The 26170-nt window shown below is 40.4% G+C and overlaps 1 protein-coding gene across 2 annotated transcripts in view; it reads right to left on the reverse strand.

The window, feature by feature from the left end:
- Positions 1-273: 273 nt before the first annotated feature.
- LOC149468403 (uncharacterized) overlaps positions 274-26170 on the reverse strand; it is a 49560-nt gene continuing 23663 nt past the window's right edge. For both annotated transcript variants that reach the window (XM_089670157.1, XM_089670156.1), the window contains exons 5-10: positions 23528-23650; positions 18003-18222; positions 17266-17413; positions 14166-14348; positions 7352-7494; positions 274-3244 (exon numbers count right to left, since the gene is read on the reverse strand). In XM_089670157.1, the coding sequence (XP_089526283.1) occupies positions 3157-3244; positions 7352-7494; positions 14166-14348; positions 17266-17413; positions 18003-18222; positions 23528-23650 (905 nt within the window). In that variant the 3' untranslated portion in view covers positions 274-3156. The remainder of the gene's footprint in view (positions 3245-7351; positions 7495-14165; positions 14349-17265; positions 17414-18002; positions 18223-23527; positions 23651-26170) is intronic.

Genomic DNA, 26170 nt, shown 5'->3' on the forward strand with positions numbered 1-26170 from the left:
TGTGATTTCCTGAATTTTTTTTTTTAATTCTGTCTCAGAGTGGGAATGCACTTACAATGTGAATTTCAGACCCCTCCATGATTTCTAAGTGGGAGAACTTGAAAAATCGCAGGGTGTTCAAATACTTCTGTTCCTCACTGTATGTATGACACTGCCTTAGAAACATGATCTGTAGGACAATAGAGTTCATGAAGATCTACACGTTATCTGAACACCACATAATAAAAACACAATGTCATTCTTTTTAGTATTCAAAGAAAACTCCCCCGTCCATCCATGTCTCCATGCTTTATTTTGGCAAGAAATCGCTTTGAAAAACACCTACTTAACATTTCTGGCCATGGTCATCTTGAGTAATGGCAAATGATTCATGTAGCATTTACTTCCTAGAATCCATCTACCCTTAGCTCATTCATGCAAGCAGGAGGGTGTGCTTAGCTAAGTAAACCCCTCTTCCCCATCTGAAGGCTCCTGAGATGTATGACATTTGCCTAGGCATAGAAACCAGGAAGTAACTGAGGAAATGGATAAAAATAAGTTTAGAACAAGTAAATATAATATACCTTCCTATCTATTTACTAATGATAGCAGCATAAGGATTACAAATAGTCAGTGTTGACTGACAGAGTGAAGTTCCACTTCAAGACAGGGCTCTGCATGTCCTGGAAAATAGAAATGTTAATCTTTAATTGATTAGGGGTCATTCCTCTTGTATTGATGCTCATGGGATCAAGACTTTTTCACCTATTCTGAACATGCTTGCCCCTCTTATGTGACACTACTTTGGGAACACTCTCTGAAGAGCAATAGAATTATGACAGGGCTCTGCATGGGCCCAAAAGAACAAATGTTCATTTTTAAATATAGCAAATTGAATGAAAATGACAAATGTTGCCATAAACAAAGCAATATCAGTTTTTCAGTAAGGGCTCATTCACACTGGCTAGAGGAGGTAAAAATAGGTGGTTGAACTGCAGTTTTACTGCCCCCTAAACTCAACGCAGTTGTTGGAGGGGGTTGTATATATGCTATGGTTGCAATGCTTTGCAGGCTTGGCATAATTGTGGTGTTGGGTCCTAGGGCAGTGCGTGCAATGACTAGGAGCTCATGGTTATAACACATGTGCAATAACCCCCTGTTGAAGAGCCAACACTCCTTTGAGTAGCAATCAGGGTGACCATGAGGCCACAGAGATGCAGTAGAGACACCAATGCATTGTCTGCCCATACACTAGCAATATGACATGGGTCTACAGCAGGGGCGGACTAACAACTCATGGGGCCACCAGGCAATAGGGGGTTATAGGGCCCCTGTGTCTTTGCCCAAACTCAAAAAAGCCTATGAAAAAGGTACCAGGGGCATCTCATGGGGCCCCCTACTGACCCCGGGCCCTTGGGCAGTGCCGTGTTTCCAAATGGTCAGTCCGCCCCTGGTCTACAGTAGTGCTTTGCTATTTATTAGACCTGGATGTGACTGAGTGGGACAGAGGGCCTATCATCTAAAAGGAAAATTGTAATGTAAGTATCCCCTTTCCTTTAGCACATCCTACAGCAAGAATGAAAAAAAAAGGTCTAGAGTCCCCCCACCCCTTCCCAAAATACATACCAGACCCTTTGAATCTGTTATGAACTTTAGTGGGGTACGTCACACGGAAAAAAAATGGAAATCCATCCACTTTGGATCTAGTATAAATTTTAAGGGGGATCTCCATGCAAAAAAATGCATAAGGTTCCAATAAAAATCCATACCAGACCCCTAATCCAAGGATTCAGCCTAGCTGATCAGGAAAGGGGGGGGGGCAGCATGCCCCTCCCCCCCGGCAAAGCATATTGATGATGACAAGAGCCCCTTCCCCCATAACCTGCACTCCCCTATATGAATGAGTAGGGCGTACCCCTACTCATTCACAAAAAGAAAAAATATTTCACCTAGAAATAAAAACACCCCAACATTGAAATACATTTGTATTAAACCAAAAATCAAAAAAACTGCCAACCCGCCCCATACAACCAATCAGCTATATAAAGAGAGGGGAAGGGAAGTGGTGACATTATTGTCCAATTATTTAGACAATGATGTAACCCTTTCTGATCCCCGTTCATTTGCTTATGTGGGTGGGGATTCCCAGACATGTAAGTTAATGAGCTGGTTGATGTCAGTGCTTGGTAAGAATGCAGCACCATGCTCAGCCCGAAAAAAATCCCCGCCCATATTTGTGCAAGTTGGAAGGATAATCTGGTAAATTATGCATGTGAGATATTAATTTATGACATCTAATGTAAACCAGCACTACCAGATCTGTGTACAGTGAATTCTTGCCAAAGCCAATGCATTTCATAGTGCTTTCTTATTGATCGAAAAGCAATATAAAAAAATTCCTGACTCACAGAGCAATTTTTGGTCACTGGTGTTCATGGATGGATTCCTGGATTTGGGCATCACTTAAAGTAGAACTATAGGCAAAACATTTTATTTTGGATAGAGTAAGGGAGGGTTATAACCCCTGTCTGATTTTTTTTGTCATCTGTGTCCTATTGTGGAGATTTACCTGCACCTCCTTTCCCATTTGCCATTTCCATCGCCAATATAGGAAGTGGGAGGAAATCTGCAAATTAAGGGAATCCCCAGGGACTCCCCATGTCCCAATTGGAAGATTCCCCCACCCCGTTACTTTTCCGGGGAAAACCCAAAATTTGGGATTTTTTTTAAATGTCACTTTTGATGATAATGGTTAGCTGGACAAATGGGGGGGGGGGGATTCTTCTTAATTGGGATACAGACAGCAATAAAAACCTGGCAGCTGTTCTAATCCTCTTCCACTCCTTCCAAACCTGAAAAAAAAGACATTTTACCTTTAGTTATACTTCAATGACTAGATTTTCTAAGGTGTTTACTAAAACTTTTTAGCATATTTTCATATTTTGATTTAAAAGAGGATATGTATATATATATACTGTGTATGTCTCCATGGTCCTGAACTCTACTATCATTGCGTTTAGACTTATAAAAGATAAGATATTGGTTTACAGATTATATTTCTATAGAATAAACGTATCTATGCTGTATAGTGCACTCAGACATTGAAAAAAACAAGGCTGGAAATGTTATGCAGAAGAGCAGGGAATCATTAAGCCATCAGCTAATAATCGTCTTGCATTACTGATTTTCCTTTTGCTGATGACTGTCATTCTGTCTTCTTTGTTCAAGGTAAATCTGCAATCGGCACTGAGGCAAAGCTGGAGACCTGAATAAGAAGAGGGCCAGAAGTTAAGTACATCCAGATTTACTTTACAAGTTGCTTTTTTACAATTTTACAGCAAGAAAGTGTTAATGTATATCATTAAATTGACACTAAACTCTGGTTTAAAAAATCTGAAGTATTTAATGTTATCTCAAAAAGTGCCATTGCTGTCCTCGTACAAATTTCCAAATTCCTTTTTTCTGCTGCTGTGATATGATTTCCTGCTAGAGGGTGGCTGCATTCATTCTCCATGGCCCCATTGCATGTAGGAATGTAGCCATCCTCCCTTGCTTGCTTCTGAAATGGATTAGGGACTATGGACATTTTTAACCACTTGAGCACAATACATATATAAACGTTGCGGTTTTCAAGTGGTTTACCGGGGTTATGGCTGAAGAAATCAGCCATTTATTATTATTATTATTATACAGGATTTATATAACGCCAACAGTTTGCTCAGCGCTGTACATTATATTGGGAGACAATACAGTAACAATACAACTCAATACAAGAGGGATTTGAGGGCCCTGCTCTTTGGAGCTTACAATCTAGGAGGGAGGGATTAATGGTACAGTAGGTAATAACTGTGGGGGATGGAGCTGTTGGAAGAGCAGAGGATTCCAGTATTAGCAGAGGGCGGGATAAGCTTCCCTGAAGAGATAGGTTTTCAGTGATCGCCTAAAAGTCAGCAGAGTAGGCGATAGTCTGATAGATTGGGGTAGGGAGTTCCAGAGGATGGGGGAAGCCCTGGAGAAGTCCTGGAGACGAGCATGGGAGGAGGAGACAAGGGAGCTAGAGAGTAGAAGGTCTTGCGAGGAGTGGAGAGTACAGTTTGGGTGATATTTAGAGACAAGATCGGTGATGTAATTTGGGGCAGTGTTATGAACGGCTTTATACGTTATTGTTAGTGTTTTGAATTTTATCCGTTGGGCAACTGGGAGTCAGTGGAGGGATTGGCAGAGAGTGGTGGCGGATACAGAACGGTTAGTAAGGTGGATGAGTCTGGCAGCAACATTCATGATAGACTGAAGAGGGGATAGCCTGCGATGAGGTAGGCCAGTGAGGAGGGAGTTACAATAGTCGAGGCGAGATATAACAAGGGAGTGAATAAGTTGCTTAGTGGTTTCCGAGGTTAGGAACGGACGTATCTTAGAGATGAATAGTAAATTATATTGTGCCGCGCTCTGTTAAATATCTTAATCTATATATTAGACAAAACTCTGTACATGATTCCAAGTATATGATAGTCTGATATCTACATGAACTTCCACCATAAATGTGCATATATATAAATTATTCATGTAATCCAAATTAATACAAGATGAATAAATAATAATGGTATAAGCATAAAAGTGAAAATTAAATAAATCAGCATAAACATAAAAGTGAAAAAGTCCAATCGTGATCTTTATAAAAAATATATCAATATGTAAATCCAATGTGCATTTGTGCAAAATCAAACTGGGTAAAAGTTCAGCAGATAGCTGGTTTCAATATACTCTCCTTGTGAACAGCCTGTGGTTGTATAGCTGGAGTTGTGTAGAGAGGAAGCTGCACTGTGAGCCTGTGTGGGTACAGGGATCTCTCCCTCCTCAAAGTACTCCTCAATCCAGTTCTCTATATTTCCTTTATTTGATTCTGACTTTATCAAAGGAACCTTCTAAGCGTAATGCAGGCCATAGATGGGTCGAAAATCGGCCGATTTTTCGGCCGAAAATAAAATCGGCCGATTTTCGGATCGTTAGTGGGCGATTTGGTCGGCCGTTTTTCGGTATTTTGGCCGTTTTTTTTTTCGGTAAAGTTGGAAAAAAATCGGCCGATTTTGCCGATCGGCCGATTTTCGCGGCAATTAGTGGGCGAATCGGCCGATTTTTTACCGATAAAAAAACTGCGCATGAGCAGTGACCTGCAAGAGGAAGACAAAAAGAAGAAAAAGAAGAAGAGGATGAAGAAGAGGATGAAGAAGAGGATGAGGATGAAGAAGAAGAGGATGAGGATGAAGAAGAGGATGAGGATGAAGAAGAAGAGGATGAGGATGAAGAAGAGGATGAGGATGAAGAAGAAGAGGATGAGGATGAAGAAGAAGAAGAAGAAGAGGATGAGGATGAAGAAGAAGAAGAGGATGAGGATGATGAAGAAGAAGAAGAAGAAGAAGAGGAGGATGAAGAAGAAGAAGAAGAGGATGATGATGATGATGATGATGATGATGATGAAGAAGAGGATGAGGATGAAGAAGAGGATGAGGATGAAGAAGAGGATGAGGATGAAGAAGAAGAAGAAGAAGAGGAGGAGGATGAGGATGATGATGAAGAAGAAGAAGAAGAGGATGAGGATGACGAAGAAGAAGAAGAAGAGGATGAGGAAGAAGAAAATGAGGAAGAAGAAGAAGAAGAAGAAGAGGATGAGGATGAGGATGAAGAAGAAGAGGAAGAAGAAGAGGATGAAGAAGAAGAGGATGAGGATGAAGAAGAAGAAGAAGAGGATGATGAAGAAGAAGAGGATGATGAAGAAGAAGAAGAGGATGAGGATGAAGAAGAGGATGAGGATGAAAAAGAAGAAGAAGAAGAGGATGAGGATGAAGAAGAGGATGAGGATGAAGAAGAAGATGAGGATGAAGAAGAGGATGAGGATGAAGAAGAAGAAGAAGAAGAGGATGAGGATGAAGAAGAAGAAGAAGAAGAGGATGAGGATGAAGAAGAAGAAGAAGAAGAAGAAGAAGTAGGATGAAAATAAGAATAATTCCAGTCCAGCAAAAAGTGTCTCTGCAGAGAGCTCCGCTATTTCTGACAGTTCTCTGACAGTTCTTTGACATTTACAGCGGTTGAAACATTGTATCTATTTGTTTCCGAATAAAAACATCTGTATCCTAAATGGAAATAAATAGATACAATGTTTCAACCGCTGTAAATGTCAAGGAACTGTCAGAAATAGCAGAGCTCTCTGCAGGGACACTTTTTGCTGGCTGTAGAAGGGATGAAAATCGGCCGATTTTTTTTACCATTGATGGCAACGTCGGCCGCTTGAACGACCGAATTTTCGTTTTTTAAAAGAAAAATCTGCCGTTTTTCTCCCCATCTATGGCCTGCATTACTTTCCAGCCATCCTCCACAGCAGATATAATCATTTCAATTTGACATATAAACCTTGTAAGTGGAACCCGCTGATCTCAGATTTGACTTTTTATTACAGTGCAGGGAGAAGCACCTAGCCAATCACATAGGCAGGAAGTGAGATTTCGGAAGGCGTTCAGTATACAGAGGGCCTCCAAGCTCCCATCTTGCAAGGAAAAGATTTTTTTTTTTTCTGACGGTTTTGAAAAATAACAGGAGCCGCCGTTCCAATTAAAAAGTTTATATGTCAAATTGAAAGCGGCTGTGGGGAGAGGATTCCCAGCTCGCTGTCTCAATGGGGATCAGGGAAGGGGGGTGCTGCTCCATCAGTAACATGTTACACCCTGAATACAGGTGTAACATATTACAAATGGTGAACCTATCCTTTACCTTGGCAGTCAGCAAAGCTGATGCTCCCTGCTGATTGGAGAGCTGTGGCTCCGACTCGAGAGTGGGGGAAGACAGACCTCTGCAGAGAGTTCACTGTTTCCCCAAAGAACAAGGGTTGCACTCTGCAACATGGTAAGGGACAGGCTTTGCCATGCAGGCTGTGGCTGCTTTAGAAGGAAAATTAATTGTAAGACATTGCACACCTTTTGTTTTGAAGCAGCTGGATAGTATGTAGCAGATTAATGACTGAAAGTTCAGCCAAGCTTTAAATTTAGTTTGTGAAAACATAGCTAAGGTAGTCACAGAAAAAGCCAAAAATCTTTAAAATTTCCAACATGTCTGCAAATCGGAACAGCAGCCTGTATATACTGTCACTTATCACGTTGCCCATTCAGGTGATTGATGGCCATTTTGGCAGCATGATGGAGCAATGATCCCGTGTAGCTCTGGCCTAGCCAACAGTATAGAGTTTGTCATGGTGGACCACGGTGATTAGAGCTGTGCCAGTATATCCTGCTTAGAATGGAACAGTCCATTATGGTATTGGTAGTGTTTGGCCTGGGGATTTCAGTGGCCATACCTATGAAACTAATGAAGTCTGTTCTAATACCTGTAGGTCTCCTTGTGTACAGTGCAGAAGTCCCTGTCACCGCTCAGCTCCAGGTTATCCTTTGCAGGTTTGCAATTCTTCACCAGCTCACCTTTTTTAGGTATGAATGTAGTGCCAGTTGTAGTTTCACTGTCAAGCTTTACCTGTGAATTTTAACAGATTAGTATGTTGTTCTACATGGGAAATTCATTTTAAAAGTACATGAGGGATGTTTGTGAACTGCCTTTACTAACTTCTTTTAAAAATCACCTGCCTTAGGGCTCTTTTACAGTTGTGGAGCCCTCTGAAAAGTGATCTGTAGTGCATCACTTTTCAGAGAATATTTGACAGGCAGTGTTGCTGTTTCACTACCTGCTTTAATGCCTAAAAACCTGTCCACCGGACACAAGGAGGAAGGGGATAATGTTTTCCCCTCCACAAGACAAAGCAACGTGGCTGCAGCATGTGTACACTGCTGCCCACTGCCTTTGTAGATTAAGGGGGAGAAATTGGGGGTGGTAAAATGCAGATCAACCACATGTTTTACCACCCATATCCCCCCTGAACAAGTATAAATGAGGCCTTACTGTGTTTGGTTGTTTACCCTGCCAGAGCCACTTTTTGTTAAAATGCACATTTTAGACCTGAGGATTAGTTAATACCACAATATTATATATTTTATGATAGCAGAAACCCTGGATAATACAATAGTGGTAGTTCCAATTCTTTTGTGTCACATGGTTTATGAAACACATATTTTCAGTAAAAAAAAATACAATAAAGTGAAAGAGAAATCCCAGGTATGGATATTTCATATACGGTAACATTAATCCAGTTTGGACCAATGTGACTAAGTATATACCATACCCCCTGGAAGCTGGAAATCACTGAAGTAGTTCCATGCTGTGTGGCTGGCCTGATGCATTGTGAATACAGGAGGTTGGGTGCCATTCAGAGAAACTTCTAAATGAATGCAAAGCGTTCTCAGATTGGATGAGGCAGAGTAGTAATGTCAAACTCATCCAATTCATTTTTGGTATAATATAAAAGATGAGGATCCAGAGGATCCAGTGGATATAAAAAGTCTACACACCCCTGTTAAAATGTCAGGTTTCTGTGATGTAAAAAAATGAGACAAAGATAAATCATTGCAGAACTTTTTCCACCTTTAATGTGACCTATAAAATGTACAACTCAATTGAAAAACAAACTGAAATCTTTGGAGGGGGGAGAAGTAAACATAAAAAAACTAAAATAATGTGGTTGCATAAGTGTGTATACCCTCTTATGACTGGGGATGTAGTTGTGTTCAGAATTAGGCACTCACATTCAAAATCATGTTAAATAGGAGTCAGTACACACCTGCCATCATTTAAAGTGCCTCTGATTAACCCCAAATAAAGTTCAGCTGTTCTAGTAATTCTTTCCTGACATTTTCTTAGTCGCATCCAACAGCAAAATCCATGGTCCGCAGAGAGCTTCCAAAGCATCAGAGGGATCTCATTGTTAAAAGGTATCAGTCAGGAGAAGGGTACAAAAGAATTTCCAAGGCATTAGATATACTATGGAACACAGTGAAGACAGTCATCATCATGTGGAGAAAATATGCCACAACAGTGACATTACCAAGAACTGGACGTCCCTCCAAAATTGATGAAAAGACGAGAAGAAAACTGATCTGGGAGGCTGCCAAGAGGCCTGGAGCTGCAGGAATATCTGACAAGTACCGGCTGTGTGGTACATGTGACAACAATCTGCCGTATTCTTCATATGTCTGGGCTATGGAGTAGAGTGGCAAGACGGAAGCCTTTTCTTATTAAGAAAAACATCCAAGCCCAGATAAATTTTACAAAAACACAACTGAAGTCTTCCAAATGCATGTGGGAGAATGTGTTCTGGTCTGGTGAAACCAAGGTTGAACTTTTTCCCCATAATTCCAAAAGATGTTTGGCGCAAAAACAACACTGCACATCACCAAAAGAACACCATACCCACAGTGAAGCATGGTGGTGGTAGCATCATGCTTTGGTGCTGTTTTTGTTCAGCTGGAACTGGGGCCTTAGTCAAGGTAGAGGGAATTATGAACAGTTCCAAATACCAGTCAATATTGGCACAAAACCTTCAGGCTTTTGCTAGAAAGTTGAACATGAAGAGGAACGTCATTTTGCAGCATGACAACAACCCAAAGCATACATCCAAATCAACAAAGGAATGGCTTCATCAAAAGAAGATTAAAGTTTTGGAATGGCCCGGCCAGAGCTCAGACCTGAATCCGAGGGTGTGCACACTTATGCAACCATATTATTTTATTTTTTTATTTTTACTTCTCTCCACCGAAAAGATTTCAGTTTGTTGTTCAACTGAGTTGTACAGTTTATAGGTTACATTAAAGGTGGAAAAGGTTCTGAAATGATTTATCATATAACAAAAACCTGACATTTTAATTAGGGTGTGGAGACTTTATATATATATTCCACCCCAATTCTTGTCCCCTAGAAGAAACAAGAAGTGAGAGAAAGTAATTCCAAAGTGAGGAAAATCTTAGGCAGTTATCACTACAACAAGGGTCCCCGTTGGATGATTTTCCCTCTATTTGTTCCTTCACTTTAGTCCAAGTAAAAATTGTCACAAGGACAAAAAGAGTAGGTGAAATATCTCCAGCAGAGGACACAAACAGCAATAAAATATATATATATATATATATACACTGTATATACAATATATATATATTACACACACTATATTGCCAAAAGTATTGGGACACCCCTCCAAATCATTGGATTCAGGCGTTCCAATCACCTCCATGGCCACAGGTGTATACAATCAAGCACCTAGGCATTTGTGAAACATTTGTGAAATAATGGGTCGCTCTGAGGAGCTCAGTGAATTCAAGCGTGGTACTGTGATAGGTTGCCACCTGTGCAATAGGTCCCTCTATGAAATTTCCTTGCTACTAAATATTCCACGGTCAACTGTTAGTAGTATTATAACAAAGTGGAAGCAACTGGGAACAATAGCAACTCAGCCATGAAGTGGTAGGCCACGTAAAATGACAGAGCGGGGTCAGCGCATGCTGAAGCGCACAGTGCGCAGAAGTCACCAACTGTCTGCAGAGTCAATAGTTTAAGACCTCCAAACTTTGTGTGGCCTTCAGATTAGCACAACAGTGTGCAGAGAGCTTCATGGAATGGGTTTCCATGGCCAAGCAGCTGCATCCAAGCCTTACATCACCAGTTCAATGCAAAGCGCCGGATGCAGTGGTGTAAAGCATGCCACCACTGGACTCTAGAGCAGTGGAGATGTGTTCTCTGGATTGATGAATCATGCTTCTCTGTCCGGCAATCTGATGGACGTGTGTGGGTTTAGCGGTTGCCAGGAGAACGGTACTTGCCTGACTGCATTGTGCCAAGTGTAAAGTTTTGTGGAGGGGGGGATTATGGTGTGGGGTTGTTCGTCAGGGATTGGGCTTGGCCCCTTAGTTCCTGTGAAGGGAACTCTTAAAGCATCAGCATTCCAAGACATTTGGACAATTTCATGCTACCCACTTTGTGGGAACAGTTTGGGGATGGCCCCTTCCTGTTCCAACATGACTGCAGACCAGTGCACAAAGCAAAGTCCATAAAGACATGGATGAGCGAGTTTGGGGTGGAGAAATTTGACTGGCCTGTACAGAGTCCTGACCTCAAACCAATAGAACACCTTTGGGGTGAATTAGAGTGGAGACTGCGAGCCAGGCCTTCTCGTCCAATATCAGTGCTTGACATCTCAAATGCGCTTCTGGAAGAATAGTCAAACATTCCTATAGATACACTCCTAAGCCTTGTGGACAGCCTTCCCAGAAGTGCTGAAGTTGTTATAGCTGCAAAGGGTGGGCCAACTCAATATTGAACCCTACGGACTAAGACTGGGATGCCATTAAAGTTCATGTGTGTGTAAAGGTAGGCGTCCCAATACTTTTGTCAATATAGTGTATATGTATATATGTGTGTGTGTATATGTGGGTGTGTGTGTATATAAATATATATATATATATTACTGTTCAAAAAAATTAAAGGAACACTTTGAAAACACATCAGATCTCAATGGGAAAAAATATCATGCTGGATATCTATACTGATATGGACTGGGTAATGTGTTAGGAACATAAGGATGCCTCATCGTTTGATGGAAATGAAAATTATCAACCTACAGAGGACTGAATTCAAAGACACCCTGAAAATCAAAGTAAAAAAATGATGCAGCAGGCTAGTCCATTTTGCTAAAATTTCATTGCAGCAACTCAAAATGGTACTCAGTAGTTTGTATGCATGCCTGACAATGTTGGGGCATGCTCCTAATGAGACGATGGATGGTGTCTGTGAAAAGCAGAGGGTGCCAGTGGTGGACCTGTCAATTCTGGTGTTCAATGGAAAATGCCAATTGAGCTCTGTGGTGCCAGGCAGTGAGCACAGGGCCCACTAGAGGACGTTGGGCCCTCAGGCCACCTTCATGAAGTCTGTTTCTGATTGTTTGGTCAGAGACATTCACACCAGTGGCTTGCTGGAGGTAATTTTGTAGGGCTCTGGCAGTGCTGATCCTGTTCCTCCTTGCACAAAGGAGCAGACATAGGTCCTGCTGATGGGTTAAGTACCTTCTATGGCCCTGTCCAGCTCTCATAGAGTAACTGCCTGTCTACTGGAATCTCCTCCATGCTCTTGAGACTGTGCTGGGAGACACAGCAAACCTTCTGGCAATGGCACTTATTGATGTGCCATCCTGTAGGAGTTGGAATGCCTGTACAACCTCTGTAGGGTCCAGGTATCGCCTCATGCTACCAGTAGTGACACTGACCCTAGCCAAATGCAAAACTAGTGAAAAACAGTCAGAAAAGATGAGTAGGAAAATAATGTCAGGGGCCTCCATCTGTAAAACCATTCCTGTTTTGGGGGTCATCTTATTGTGGCCAATCTAGTGCACCTGTTAATGTCATTAACACCAAAGCAGTTGAAACTGATTAACAACCCCCTCTGCTACTTAACTGACCAGATCAATATCCCAGGAGTTTAATTGACTTGATGCTATACTCTGATTAAAAAGTGTTCCTTTCATTTTTTGAGCACTGTATATATATATATATATATATATATACATACACACACAGGTGAAACTCAAAAAATTTGAATATCATGCAAAAGTTCATTTATTTCAGTAATGCACCTTAAAAGGTGAAACTAATATATGAGATAGACTCATTACATGCAAAGCAAGATAATTCAAGCCGTGATTTGTCATAATTGTGATGATTATGGCTTACAGCTCATGAAAACCCCAAATCCACAATCTCAGAAAATTAGATTATTGTGAAAATTATTGTGCAATATTCTAGGCTCAAAGTGTCCCACTCTAACCAGCTAATTAAGCCATAACACCTGCAAAGGGTTCCTGAGCCTTTAAATGGTCTCTCAGTCTGGTTCAGTAGGAATCACAATCATGGGAAAGACTGCTGACCTGACAGTTGTGCAGAAAACCATCATTGACACCCTCCATAAGGAGGGAAAACCTCAAAAGGTAATTGCAAAAGAAGTTGGATGTTCCCAAAGTGCTGTATCAAAGCACATTAATAGAAAGTTATGTGGAAGGGAAGAGTGTAGAAGAAAAAGGTGCACAAGCAGCAGGGATGACCGCAGCCTGGAGAGGATTGTCAGGAAAAGGGCATTTAAAAGTGTTGGGGACTTTCACAAGGAGTGGACTGAGGCTGGAGTCAGTGCATCAAGAGCCACCACACACAGATGGATCCTGGACATGGGCTTCAAATGTCGTATTCCTCTTGTCAAGCCGCTCCTGAACAACAAACAATGTCAGAAGCATCTTACCTGGGCTAAAGAAAAACAGACCTGGTCTGTTGCTCAGTGGTCCAAAGTCCTCTTTTCTGATGAGAGCAACTTTTGCATCTCATTTGGAAACCAAGGACCCAGAGCATGGAGGAAGAATGGAGAGGCACACACTGCAAGATGCTTGAAGTCCAGTGTGAAGTTTTCACAGTCTGTGTTGATTTGGGGAGCCATGTCATCTGGTGGTGTTGGTCCACTGTGCTTCATTAAGTCCAGGGTCAACGCAGCCGTCTACCAGGAGATTTTGCAGCACTTCATGCTTCCTTTCCGCAGATGAGCTTTATGGGGATGCTGACTTCATTTTCCAGCAGGACTTGGCACCTGCCCACACTGCCAAAAGCACCACAACCTGGTTCAACAACCGTGGGATTACTGTGCTTGATTGGCCAGCAAACTCGCCTGACCTGACCTGAACCCCATAGAGAATCTATGGGGCATTGCCAAGAGAAAATGAGAGACATGAGACCGAACAATGCAGAAGAGCTGAAGGTCGCTATTAAAGCATCCTCGTCTTCCATAACACCTCAGCAGTGCCACAGGCTGATAGCTTCCATGCCACGCCGCATTGAGGAAGTAATTGCTGCAAAAGGGGCCCAAACCAAGTACATATGCATGCTTATACTTTTCAGAGGTCCGATATTGTTCTATGTACAATCCTTGTTTTATTGATTGCATGTAATATTCTAATTTTCTGAGATTGTGGATTTGGGGTTTTCATGAGCTGTAAGCCATAATCATCACAATTATGACAAATTACGGCTTGAACTATCTTGCTTTGCATGTAATGAGTCTCTCATATATTAGTTTCACCTTTTAAGATGCATTACTGAAATAAATGAACTTTTGCACGATATTCTAATTTTTCGAGTTTCACCTGTATGTAGGGAAAAAACTAATCTAGGGTGTACATAATATTAATAGATCGGCTGTATTCTTATTTTTGAATGCAACAGTTTTTACTGTACCAGAGGTCGTAGTGAAACACCATCCATAGGATCTCCATATCGCTGTCGTGGTTGAACACCCCAATCTTTGAACACACTTCTGTTGTGAGTAGTGCCGTCAAATTTTCCATTAAGAGGCCGAAGTACTGATCGTGGACGTCTCACTGGCTCCCTGGATTGCGGCTCAGGAGGCAGGAAAGCAAGCTTTAAATATAATTTAAAAAAATCTAAGTTGAATAGATGCAAGAAAGACTGGAGGTACTCATCTTAGTTGGTGAAGACCTTTTTTCCTAATGTGGGGATTGAAGCATAGCTGGTGGTCCTCAAAATAAATTAACCTTTTTTATTTTAGCTTTATTTTTTGTATCTCCATTAGTTTACATATCATGTGGTTTTTACAAAGTTAACAGAAGTGCATCCAGCAGCGATCATCGCAGGTAATTGCTGGCTGTACAAACATCCACGAACAGCTGCCGCTGCTGACAACCTGTCTTTGAAGTGTACATATTTAGTGGCTGCAGCTAGCAACATACATTTGTCAAAAACAGCAGCAGGAATTTGCAGATTCTTGCCACTGCCATTCACACCGTGGCAAAACGCCCATGCAAATGTAGCCTAAGTACATACATTTGTCTTGATATGGGAAGCCTGTAATCCTGTGTACCGCAACACTCAGGGAGAAGGAAGGCCATCCATCGCCAAGTGCTAATCAATCTCTGCTGCGGTATATGTTTTCTGTGTATACAGAGTGATGATGACTCAGTGTGCTTCTGCTCCATCATGTGCAATCATCAAACAAAAAGACAGTTTGAGGGCGCCTCTGCTGGAGGCAGTAGCCTCTGTGTGGATGACATCTGGAACAAGCACCCGGCAGCACTTTCAAGAGTGAAGCAAGGCTCTGTGGGCATATGGAAGAGGACAGAAAGGCACTTCTAAGTGCAGTATTCCACTGTGTTTTATTCAGAAACAGTTAAAAACACTTACAGGATTTCCGTGATCAATAAGCTCATCAGTGAAATCTATGCAGGGTTCCTGTCACTGGGGGTCTCTCTCATAATACGTTGCCTGCCAGCAACTGCAGGGGGAGCAGAGAGCACAGGTTCAAGAGGGCTGCTGCTCTTCTGGGATGCCTGGTGGACCGCACGCCGCAGTTATGGAGTGCAAACACCAGAAGTGAGATCAAAAGGGGGCGGTGATGTGTTTTGAAGCATGCGCAGTAAGCACCTTCATCAAGACCTTTCTGAATAAAACACAGTGGTTTACTGCACTTAGAAGCGCCTTTCTGTCCTCTTCCATGTGCAATCATCAAGCAGGTGGTGTGTTCTTTACTAACCTATGCTAATGCTGTGGTAGAAGTTGAGGCCCCAGTTACACTCTGGTATATGTGTATTTTTACTTTGTAATTAGTTGCTACTACAAGAGTTCAGCTTTCAGAAATATAACTGATCTTTATTTAGTATTGCAATATATCTGTAAAAATAAAATTGAATTAAGATGCATTATAGTTAAATTTAGTTCTCACTATAATTTTGGATTACAATTATAAGATGACTTTTGTAGGAGAATTAATTATAATTGTCTGAAAATGTTTAATTATTATGTTTAAAAAATAAAAAAAACAATTGCTTGTGTCCAGTTAAACTAATTAAGTAACCATATTGATAAAGCATGCAAGACTTATTAATTTTGTAACTTTCATAACATTATTTAAAACGTTGTTTTTTGTAAATATCCATTATTTACCATTGTGCATGTGGAGCATTATCAGCAGACTTTGGTGATACTAAAGTGTATTAAGGATTTTAAAGACTAAGCTTACCTATTGAAAGGCATTGCAGATGCAATCTCAGACTCCTGCAGATTCTCATAATAGCTGTTGGTCTCTACCTTGTACGGACAGGTAGTTACCTGGGAGCAGGAAGGTCAGTGGACTGCCAGAGCTCTCACCAGCACTCACAGTTAATTGAGAACTACAAGCCATCAGCTGCAATGGCTGAGAGTACTTGTCTATCCATTCACAGGAAGCCATGAATGAATAATGTGGCCACGCTGTTTTCAAATTGTGACAACTGGTGCAGGGAGAGGATCCGCTGCCCCCTGTCATAGGAAGGGATCAGGGGTGCAAGCTGCAGCTGCTAGAAGCATGTTACATGTTCCAAACTAAAAACGGGTGGAACAAAGGTGAACTTATCCTTTAAGGTGGATCCTTCTCTTATCTAGATTTGCCTTGCCATACTTTCTGGTGTAGTAGTGTACACTTGACACCTCTGTTTTTATTTCAAGCTTATATTTAAGTATTTTCTATGGCAGCCATTCTCAACCAGGGTTTCGTGGAACCCTAGTGTTCCTCCAGAGGCTGTGGGGGTACCTTAATCTGTGGCTGATCAACCTCCTATTTGATTCTACTTGAATAGTTACAGGGCCAACACAACTTGACAGAGCCAGCAGTATAACACCAATGATCTCTAAAGCTGTCTGATGGCATTCTAGCCATCACTTTAAGGGGGGCATTCTTCTCAATGACCACCATTGTAAGGCACATTTTTTTTTCATAGACTCCCTATTAATTGTTAAGCAGAGGTCCCCTTAGACCTGAAAATCATTTCAAGAGACCCTCTGTGGTAAAAGGGTTGAGAAAGGCTGGTCTTTGGCATTAGTGACAGATGATCAAGCATGAGGTGCCTTAAAAGTCAACCACAATGATTATCACATCTTTCACTTGCATTTTAGCCAATATGAATATATGCACACAATAACTTGGTGTATTCTTTTACATACTTTTATGGTACATTTCTTATAGCTATATTGGTGGCTCTCTGTAATTGGAAACAGTATGCTTTATTGGTTAACATAAAACAATAGTGAAAAATAGATGAAGACATAAAGTAATACAGTGAAAACAAATCATAAAATAAAACTACCTTTACATACTTGCGTTAATCAGAGAGAATACGCATGTCCATTACAAGATTAACATGCTATGAATTTTCAGAAAAAAAACTGGACATGAATTGGCTAAGGCTTAAATAAAAGAAGCTACACTATATTGAGGATGAAGGTAAATGTGTGGATTAGCGGGTAACACAAACTCCACAAATAATGTTGGAGAGATTTTTTTTACCTTTGTGACTGTATTTCCATCTACTTGTCCTCCTCTCTCCTTATCCATGGCTGTCAATTCCTCTTTCAGCTGAGCTGGCTCAGGCCTAGGGTGCAGAACTGGGTTCCAGCCAGGAAAAGCCTCCTTTTGAACTGTCCTAAAGTCAGTGCTGATAATCATGGAAAAAAAAGATAGTTTTCAGTTTCTTATTGGGCATGCTCATGTTATCCCCCTTTTTTCTCCCCATCAAATGTTATATTTACTGCATGTATCTCTCACACTTCAGTGCTGGGTATAGCAAGTCAATCTTTTGACTTTTTTTTAGGTAAATGTTTCCTTTACAGCTGTACTCCGGTCAGCCATTGAAATTAATATTATGTGCAACCCTGAATAGCAATGCTGAAATGCTTGCTTAGTATAGGGGAGGTTTAAAACAGAGGAATACTTACCTTATTCCTCATTCTGCAGGCCTCCTTAGCACTGTACAACCGGCTGAATGGAGCTCAGCCTTATGGTAATCATTAAAATATTCATAAGTATTATATTAAATACATTTGCACATTCCATGTACCTGGAAACATAATTTCTAAATTATCTGTAGGGAGTATATCACTGCAGAAGATCCAATTAAAAATTCAAATACTGCTTTCCAATTTATGGTTCTATTAAAGTGGATTGGGGTTCAAGCATTGAACACAGCTTAGGGTTTAAAGTGCATATTCATGCATATATGTATCTCCAAAACTCCAGTTTCTCACCTATAAAATGGGTTTACTGTCAGGTTATTGCTGGGTGGGAGAGCCAGCTTGCTTGGTTCCACGTGATAGTAGTTGGAGAAGTCACTCTGGTACTTAGTCACAGTCTCCAATGGTGGCCGCTTGATTATGTTTTTTGGCATTGGTTCCTTGGGTTCTTTAATCTTTTCCAATGGCAGAGGATGGTAAGTAGATTGATGAGTTGTCATCATGTAATGCTCTCCTGAAAGTAAAAACCAATACTGGAACTAATAGAACATTGCTAAAAGCTGGAAATATCTGTCTATTCAGTAATAATCTCTGTAATAATGAGGAGTGGATACCTTTTGTGGTGTTTTTTTTTATAGGGACCTGTAAAAGCACATTTTACCTGCAAACCATGTCAGGCTGCTTACTAGAAGGCTGTAGGTAAAGAGAAACCCTTCCATGTTACCTCACAGAGGGTCTTAATGGGTTTACTTTTTTTTCCAACTCACCCTTAGATATATTTAGATAAATAAATACAAATATTTAGCCCTAGAATTTGTTTTTTTTGCCACTGGCTGGTCATTAAATCTTTATCTGAACACCACAAACCAAATTCATTTTTAATATTCAAGGCAAACTCCCCCAATCCGTCCATATCGCCATGCTTTATTTTGCTGAGAAATCACATAGAAAAACACCCCTAGCATTTCTGGCTGTGGCCATCTTGAGTAAGGGCAGATGATTCATGTAGCAATTACTTCCTGGAATCTTGCCCTTAGCTCAGGCATGCAGGCAGGAGGGCGTGCTTAGCTGGGAAAACCTCTCATCCCCTCCTGAAGACTGTATGAGATCATTTGCCCTGGCCTGGAAATCAGGAAGTAACTGGAGAAATGTAAAAAATAGTTGAAAACAAGTAAATATGATATACTTTCCTATCTATTTACTAATGCTAGCAGCATAAGGATTCCAAATAATCATGTTGATCGAGGGAGTGAAGTTCCACTTTAAGCTATATTTGTGGAAGATGACAATGTCTTCACCATAGCACAAATAATTATTTTATGAGCTTATATTGCACCAGCATTCTGCTGTGATTTCTACACAACTCTCTAAACTCTATTATTAAAGGAGAAGTACAGCCAAAGCTCTTTTGAGTGCAGTTTGTTTTGAAGCCCCGTCAGCTGATGTCACTCAGCTGGTCCAGGCTGGGGAAAGATCCTGACTTTAGATGGGGGTTATCCATCCCAGAGTCTGGAGTGGCACCTGGCTCAGCTTCCCCCTTTGCAGCCCAACGCTTCAGTGAGCTTGGGGGGTGCAGAACAGACAGCAATGGCCGACAGTCACCGCTCTCTGCTCAGAGTGGCTGTGAGAACTCAGTGATCAGTGGTCATGCGATCACCATGTTCTCACCTGTAGAGCAGGGGACAGAGGCAGAATCGGACTGATGCTGCATCCACCTAGGTGAGTATAGATGGGATAAAAAAATGTCCTACACTTCTCTTTTAAATCCTAAAAGATAAAGTTGCTGTTGTTGAGAAACGTTTCTTTCATGGGTAATGCATTCTTGGTAAATGGTCCCTTTATTTCTTTACATAGCCCTCCTTCTTTCAGGCAATGGTTAGTTGTCCATAAATACAGTACTTGTACCTTGCAGTAAGATTTTGCATAAAGACCAAGTTTTGTTCAGATGAGCATGTCAACAAGAGGACAGCTCATTACAAAAATGATTCAGAATGATACACATGTGACTTAACATTTATTGTAATTACAGTATGTGCAAATATGCAGTAATAAAAATGTTACGCCTGCTGAGATCCTAAATACAGTATGTACATGAGGTATCCTTAAAAACCTGAAAATCTCAATAATAAATATACTTGGTATATGAATTATGTATTGTCTGTCAGAAGAGAAAGGAAGGGAGGTATGTAGAATGGCATTTTCAACATCCCTATTACATGGTTCCTCGTGTTGGTGCTGCAGATCATATGCTTGTTAAATCTAGTGACTAATGGGGACAAGCAGAACTTATCTACATTGGAAGGATGCAAGAGAAGCCACGCTTGATGCGTTTTGTAGGACTAGAAGCAATCAGCACTGTTATGCAAAAGTAGAGTGGTAAGGCTGGACGAATTCTAAAATTTTGTATCAAAGTCACTATTTTTTTGTCAAGAGAAAAACACAAGAGAGTGCACTCTCCTTGTGCATTACCATGATACAAATTTATAAAAAAAAATTGGTAACAAAAGCAGACCATAAAAACAGACATTGATCCAAATTTTTCAGTCCCAGACACAGGGGTCCTGTCCCAACAACTGCCTGGTTGGGAATAGCTGACACGTTTCTGGAGACGTGCTCCCTTCCTCAGAGCTAAGAGCTTTGTTAGGTCTGAGGAAGGGAGTGAGTCTCCCAAAATGCTTCAGATATTTCCAACCAGGAAGTTGTTGGGACAGGACCCCTGTGTCTGGGACTGAAAAATTTGGATCAATGTCTGTTTTTATGGTCTGCTTGTGAGTATAAATTTTTTTACCAAATTTTTAATAAATTTGTATCATGGTAATGGACAAGGAGAGTGCGCTTTCTTGTGTTTTCTCTTGACATTGCTTACATTCCCTGATCTTTAGAGGGCTGCACCTCATCAAGTGACAGAACACCGTGTAACACTGAGGAGCACAAAGATTAGAGCGCTGGTGTTTTTCAATTTACTTTATTGTTAATAGCACCCCAAATGCAGATTGCAAACTGCAGTACCATGGAATTCTGTGCGGTGCGTTTTTCAAAAGTAATGCACTAATTTTGTACAGTGTGATGCAATTTGCAATCCATTCGAATTAATGGGCTGTCAGATTGTACTGGTGTGAGCCAGCCCTTAATAATTGTGTACATTTCTACTTTAGTGTGATTCTTAACTACTTGCCTACAGGGCACTTTTACTCCTTTCCTGCCCAGGCCAGTTTTCAGGTTTCAGCACTGTTGCACTTTGAATAGCAATTGCACAGTCATGCAACACTGTACCCAAACTAAATTTTTATAATTTTTTTCACACAAATAGAGCTTTCTTTTGGTTGTATTTGATCACCACTGGAATTTAAATTTTTTGCTAAATACGTTTTTTTTTTATTTCTGTTATAACATTTTGCAAATAAATAATTGATTCATAAATTCATAAATTTAGGCCAAAATGTATACTGCTACATTTCTTTGGTGAAACAAACAAATTAGTGTATATTATTTAGTCTGTAGGAAAGTTATAGAGTGCACAAACTATTGTATATATCTGAAAATCAATCAATCCTGCTGTACTGATGGCCTATCCCATTTCTTGAGACCCAAAAATGTCAGGACGTTACAGATATCGATTACCCATTTTTGGAAAGCAGACAGTCTTAGGTATTTATTAAGAGGCATGGCAAGTTTTTTGAAGCTGTCATTTTCTTGTCATAATTTTGTGGAAAATGAAGAGATTAACAAACAAAATTCTATTTTTTTTTACACACTGTCACTACTGCAGTACAGCATCATCATATAATTGGTGTGGTGATCCGGGACACTGACTAGTGACAATGAAAAAAAAAACTTTTTTAATTTTCAAATTTTTTATTACATTTTTTGTTACTTTTTCTAATGATTTTTTTTAAACACACTCTGAGCAGAGTAATATAACAGTAATATATTAACATTGCACTGCTCTGGGGAAGTGATCAGTATTTTTTTTTACACATTATGATTATTGAATTTACAATTCATTTTTTTTTTTTATAGTTGAACTGGATGGACTTTTGTCTTTTGTCAGCCAGACTAACTATGTAACTATAAACAAGCATTTTACTGAATGAAATTCATTCAGTTTGTTTTGTTGTGATTAGCTGTGATTGGCCGCAGATAATCACATGACACAGATGGGCTGTAATTGGTCCAGTCTGTACCATGCATCACTATGACCAATCACAGCTAGCAACACAATTGTATACAATGGATGGCATGAAAGGAAGCCATTCATTGTTTACATTTGTCATGTAACCTGCTGTGATTGGTCACTTGGTACCGGCAATGGGTTGGTACATAGATCAGTCATTGGCAGTGTCTGATGGACACAGCCAGTGACAGTGTGGCCCCACGGGCGTACGTGAGGTGGCAATCCAGGAGGACATCATATGACATCTAGACTGTGTATCTATAGTGTCAACTGGCCCTTAGGACTTGTTCGCACCATTTGTGGTGCAGAAACGCATGCAAGAGCACGCATTTTCCTGCACAGCAAAGAAAAGCAATGCCCTTTGCAGATGTGCGCAGGCACCATGAATACTTAATTGCATCTCCACACGTCTAGTAAACACAGATGCATTCACAGCCACCAAAACGCATGGCACCACACTACTGTGTGGTTAGGTGCAACACACTTTTAAAATAATATGCCTGTAGTATTTTTGCATTTTCCCACACGTTAGGCAGCCAATTGAAATTCATGGGCTGAGGAAAAAAAATTGTCAAAAATGCCCCATTCACACAGGTCCCCTAGCCTGTACAGCATGAATGAGTGGGTTGTTCACGTGGCTGGACCCACCTGGTACACTATGGGGACACAGCAGCAGTATGAACACAGGTTTTAATCTGACAGGTGTGCAGGCGTGGGGAAGTGGCCCTGAATGCTCACTGTCTGTGTTCAGGGCTGTATACCTGCACCCATATGCTTGTCAAATTTGGACCTGCAGCATTTCCATAGTGTAACATAGGTTGCCTGCATACGGCGACAGCCACAAAAACAAACCACTGATTCCCACTCTACAGGCCACAGTACCCATGTGAATGAGCCCCAAGACCTCAATTACACACACAGTTTTATTCATGAACTCAGTACAGTTTTATCATTTAGATTTAACAGGAAATCTGTTTGTTGGGATTTTGTAATGTACACAATACAAATACAGATTAAGTTTTTAGTGTATTTTTACCATAAATATAAGTTGGATATTTTCTCTGGCAGTGGAGGGGGGCTGTCAGTTAGGCTGTACAGGACCCCATGATATCTAATAGAGGCCCTGGCTAAAACTTTCACGTAAACCAATTATTATACACTTATTGGAATTTTTTTTAGCAAAGACATGTAGCAGAATACATTTTGGCCTAAATTTATTAAGAAACTTTTTTGAATTTTTTTTTACTGGATATGTGTTATATCAAAAAGTCAAAAATATTGGTTTCTTTTTCAAAACTGTCAGTCTTTTTTTGTTTATAGCACAAAAAATAAATAAAACGGAGGTGATCAAATACCACAGAAAGAAAGCTCTATTTGTGGTAACAAAAAAGACTTAAACTTCATTTATGTACAGCTTTGCATGACCGCGCAATTGTCAGTTAAAGTAACGTAGCACCGTATCGCAAAAAATGGCCTGGTCAGGAAGGGGGTAAATCCTCTAGAGGGTAAGTGGTTAAACTGGAACATAGGTAAAGGTTAAAAGATAGTGAAGTAAATGATTAAATCAGCTGCTGAAGGTGCTTCAAAACGGAGGGTTAGATATAATTTTAAGATTGTACTTGGAACTCTTGGTTGTGTCCTTTACCTTCCATGGTCAGGTGATCGTGTGATGCTCTCGCTGGCTCTACTCTCTTCATCTTCTTTTCTACAAAATGCTCTTGGGTTGTAGTTTTCATGTCACACACACCACCAGGGAAGAGAACAGCTCCTGTCAAACATGGGTAAGGGAAGATGCAGTAGTATAAAAATCTCAGAAATATCATTTTTTTAAGTTTCTTCTTGGACCATATTGCTTAGCTTTGACAAAATGAGGTATAATTAAATATTTAGCGCATTGTCAAGAAATTTTGACGAGCCCTTTGTGATTGCTGCAGGATAATTGGCATGTAGCTTTAGTCTCCCTGGATTCTCCTGTTCGATTGCTTCATTGCTTGTTTGTGTAGTGTTCCGTGAAATAATTCTGCAGTAATAATATATATGTTTCTGTACATGATACACAATGCAGCCTTCCTCCACAGCAGAACAATAGGGGGTTTTACACCAGCAGATACTGTACAGGGGTCTATAGAGTTAAAGTTTTAATAAAGAGTGATTGGATGTCTTGTTGAATGTAAGTGTGACATATAAAACCTTAGTCTTCTACAGAATGATTTCAATAATATTGAAGGGTGAAGACAACATAATTATCAAGCTGCTACCTGTCCCCAGTGAAGTCACCAGTATTTCTCACTCCGTCCTTCCCTGTCTTTAGCAGAAGTGGCAGAAATGGTGACAAATTCATGTTTTATTCTGCTCTTGTGATGTGACATTGAAATTCTAAGTATAAATCATATGTGAAAATATATTTTTAAGCGTACATTTCTAGTTAATCAAGTGTGAGTATTGCTTCCTTGAAAATTTTCCAATCTAGCTGGAAATGTTTAGGATCGTTTCATATGTAGCATAGAGAATGCCAATAAAAATGTATATCTGTTTGTAAATAATGAATGTGTTTTATATATAATACAAACAATTGCTATTAATTCATAATTTTATAGTTTCCAACATTCAATGCATATCGCACAAGTTGCAATGGTTAATGACTGACCTCAATTAATGCAGGTATGTTCATTTTAAAAAAATCATAAAGTATATTTCGAAAAGCAACCAGTGTATGTTTCTGAACTTGACATGGTTGCAGCCCCTTGCAATCCCCTGTTCAGACTGGAAGAGAGAGGCATAGCACAAGATGCCAACCAGTTGTGCTGCAGTGCTCATGTTCAAGGAACTTGCAGATAGGAGGAGGATGCAGAGTGACAGAAAGATAAGGTCATGCATTTACTGCTTCTCCTTTACAGCCCATTCACAGGCTAGGGGTAGGGCCAATATTCAGTTTTATCACTTAACTGCAGAAAAGAAAAGTCAGGGAAACAATATGGTTCTGCGGCCTAGTAGAGCTGTGCAATTCTCAGCAGTGAATAGACAGAAATGTCATATATATATATATATATATATATATATATATATATAAATATATACTGTATATGTATGTATATATATATATATATATATATATATATATATGAGGTCAGGCACTGATGTTGGACGAGAAGGCCTCGCTTGCAGTCTCCGCTCAAATTCATCCCGGAGGTGTTCTATCAGGTTGAAGTCAGGACTCTGTGCAGGCCAGTAAAGTTCCTCCACCCCAAACTCGCTCATCCATGCCTTTATGGACCTTGCTTTGTGCACTGGTGTGCAGTCATGTTGGAACAGAAAGAGGCCATCTCCATACTGTTCCCACAAAGTTGGGAGCATGAAATTGTCCAAAATGTCTTGGTATGCTGATGCTTTAAGAGTTCCCTTCAGTAGAACTAAGGGGCCAAGCCCAACCCCTGAAAAACAACCCCACACCATAATCCCCCCTCCACCAAACTTTACACTTGGCACAATGAAGTCAGGCAAGTATACTGTATTTATGCACACTCACCAGCCACTTTATTAGGCACACCTGTTAAATTGCTTGATAACACAAATTGCTAATCAGCCAATCACATGGCAGGAACTCAATGCATCTATGCATGTAGATGTGGTTAAGACAACTTGCTGAAGTAAAAAAAATGAGCATCAGAATGAGGAAAAAAGGGGATTTAAGTGACATGGTTGTTGGTGCCTGAGGGGCTGGTCTGAGTATTTAAAAAACTGCTCTATTGGGATTTTCACGCACAATCATCTCTAGGAATTACAGAGAATAGTCTGAAAAAGAGAAAATATCCAGTCAGCTGCAGTTGTGTGGAAGAAAATGCCTTACTGATGTCAGAGGAGAATGGGGAGACTGGTTCAAGGTGATAAGGCAATAGTAATTCAATTAACCACTTGCTACATCCAAGGTATGCAGAATACCATCTCTCAATGCACAATGTGTCAAACCTTGAAGCAGATGGACTACAGCAGCAGCAGACCACACCAGGTGCCACTCCTGTCAGTTAAGAACAGGAAACGGAGGCTACAGTTTGCACAGGCTCACCAAATTTGGATAGAAGATTGAAAAAATTCTGCCTGGTCTGATGAGTCTCGATTTCCCTAGAGATGGTTGTGCATGAAAATCCCAGTAGATCAGCAGTTCTTGAAATATTCAGACCAGCTCATCTGGCACCAAAAAACATGCCACGTTCAAAATCAACTAAATCCCCTTTCTACACCATTCTGATGCTCGGTTTGAACTTCAACAAGTCGTCTTCACCACGTCTAG

Source organism: Staurois parvus, unplaced genomic scaffold (genome assembly GCF_062004578.1).
Source record: "Staurois parvus isolate SC_StPar_1 unplaced genomic scaffold, SC_StPar_1.0 ptg000087l, whole genome shotgun sequence".
Lineage (NCBI taxonomy): Eukaryota > Metazoa > Chordata > Amphibia > Anura > Ranidae > Staurois > Staurois parvus.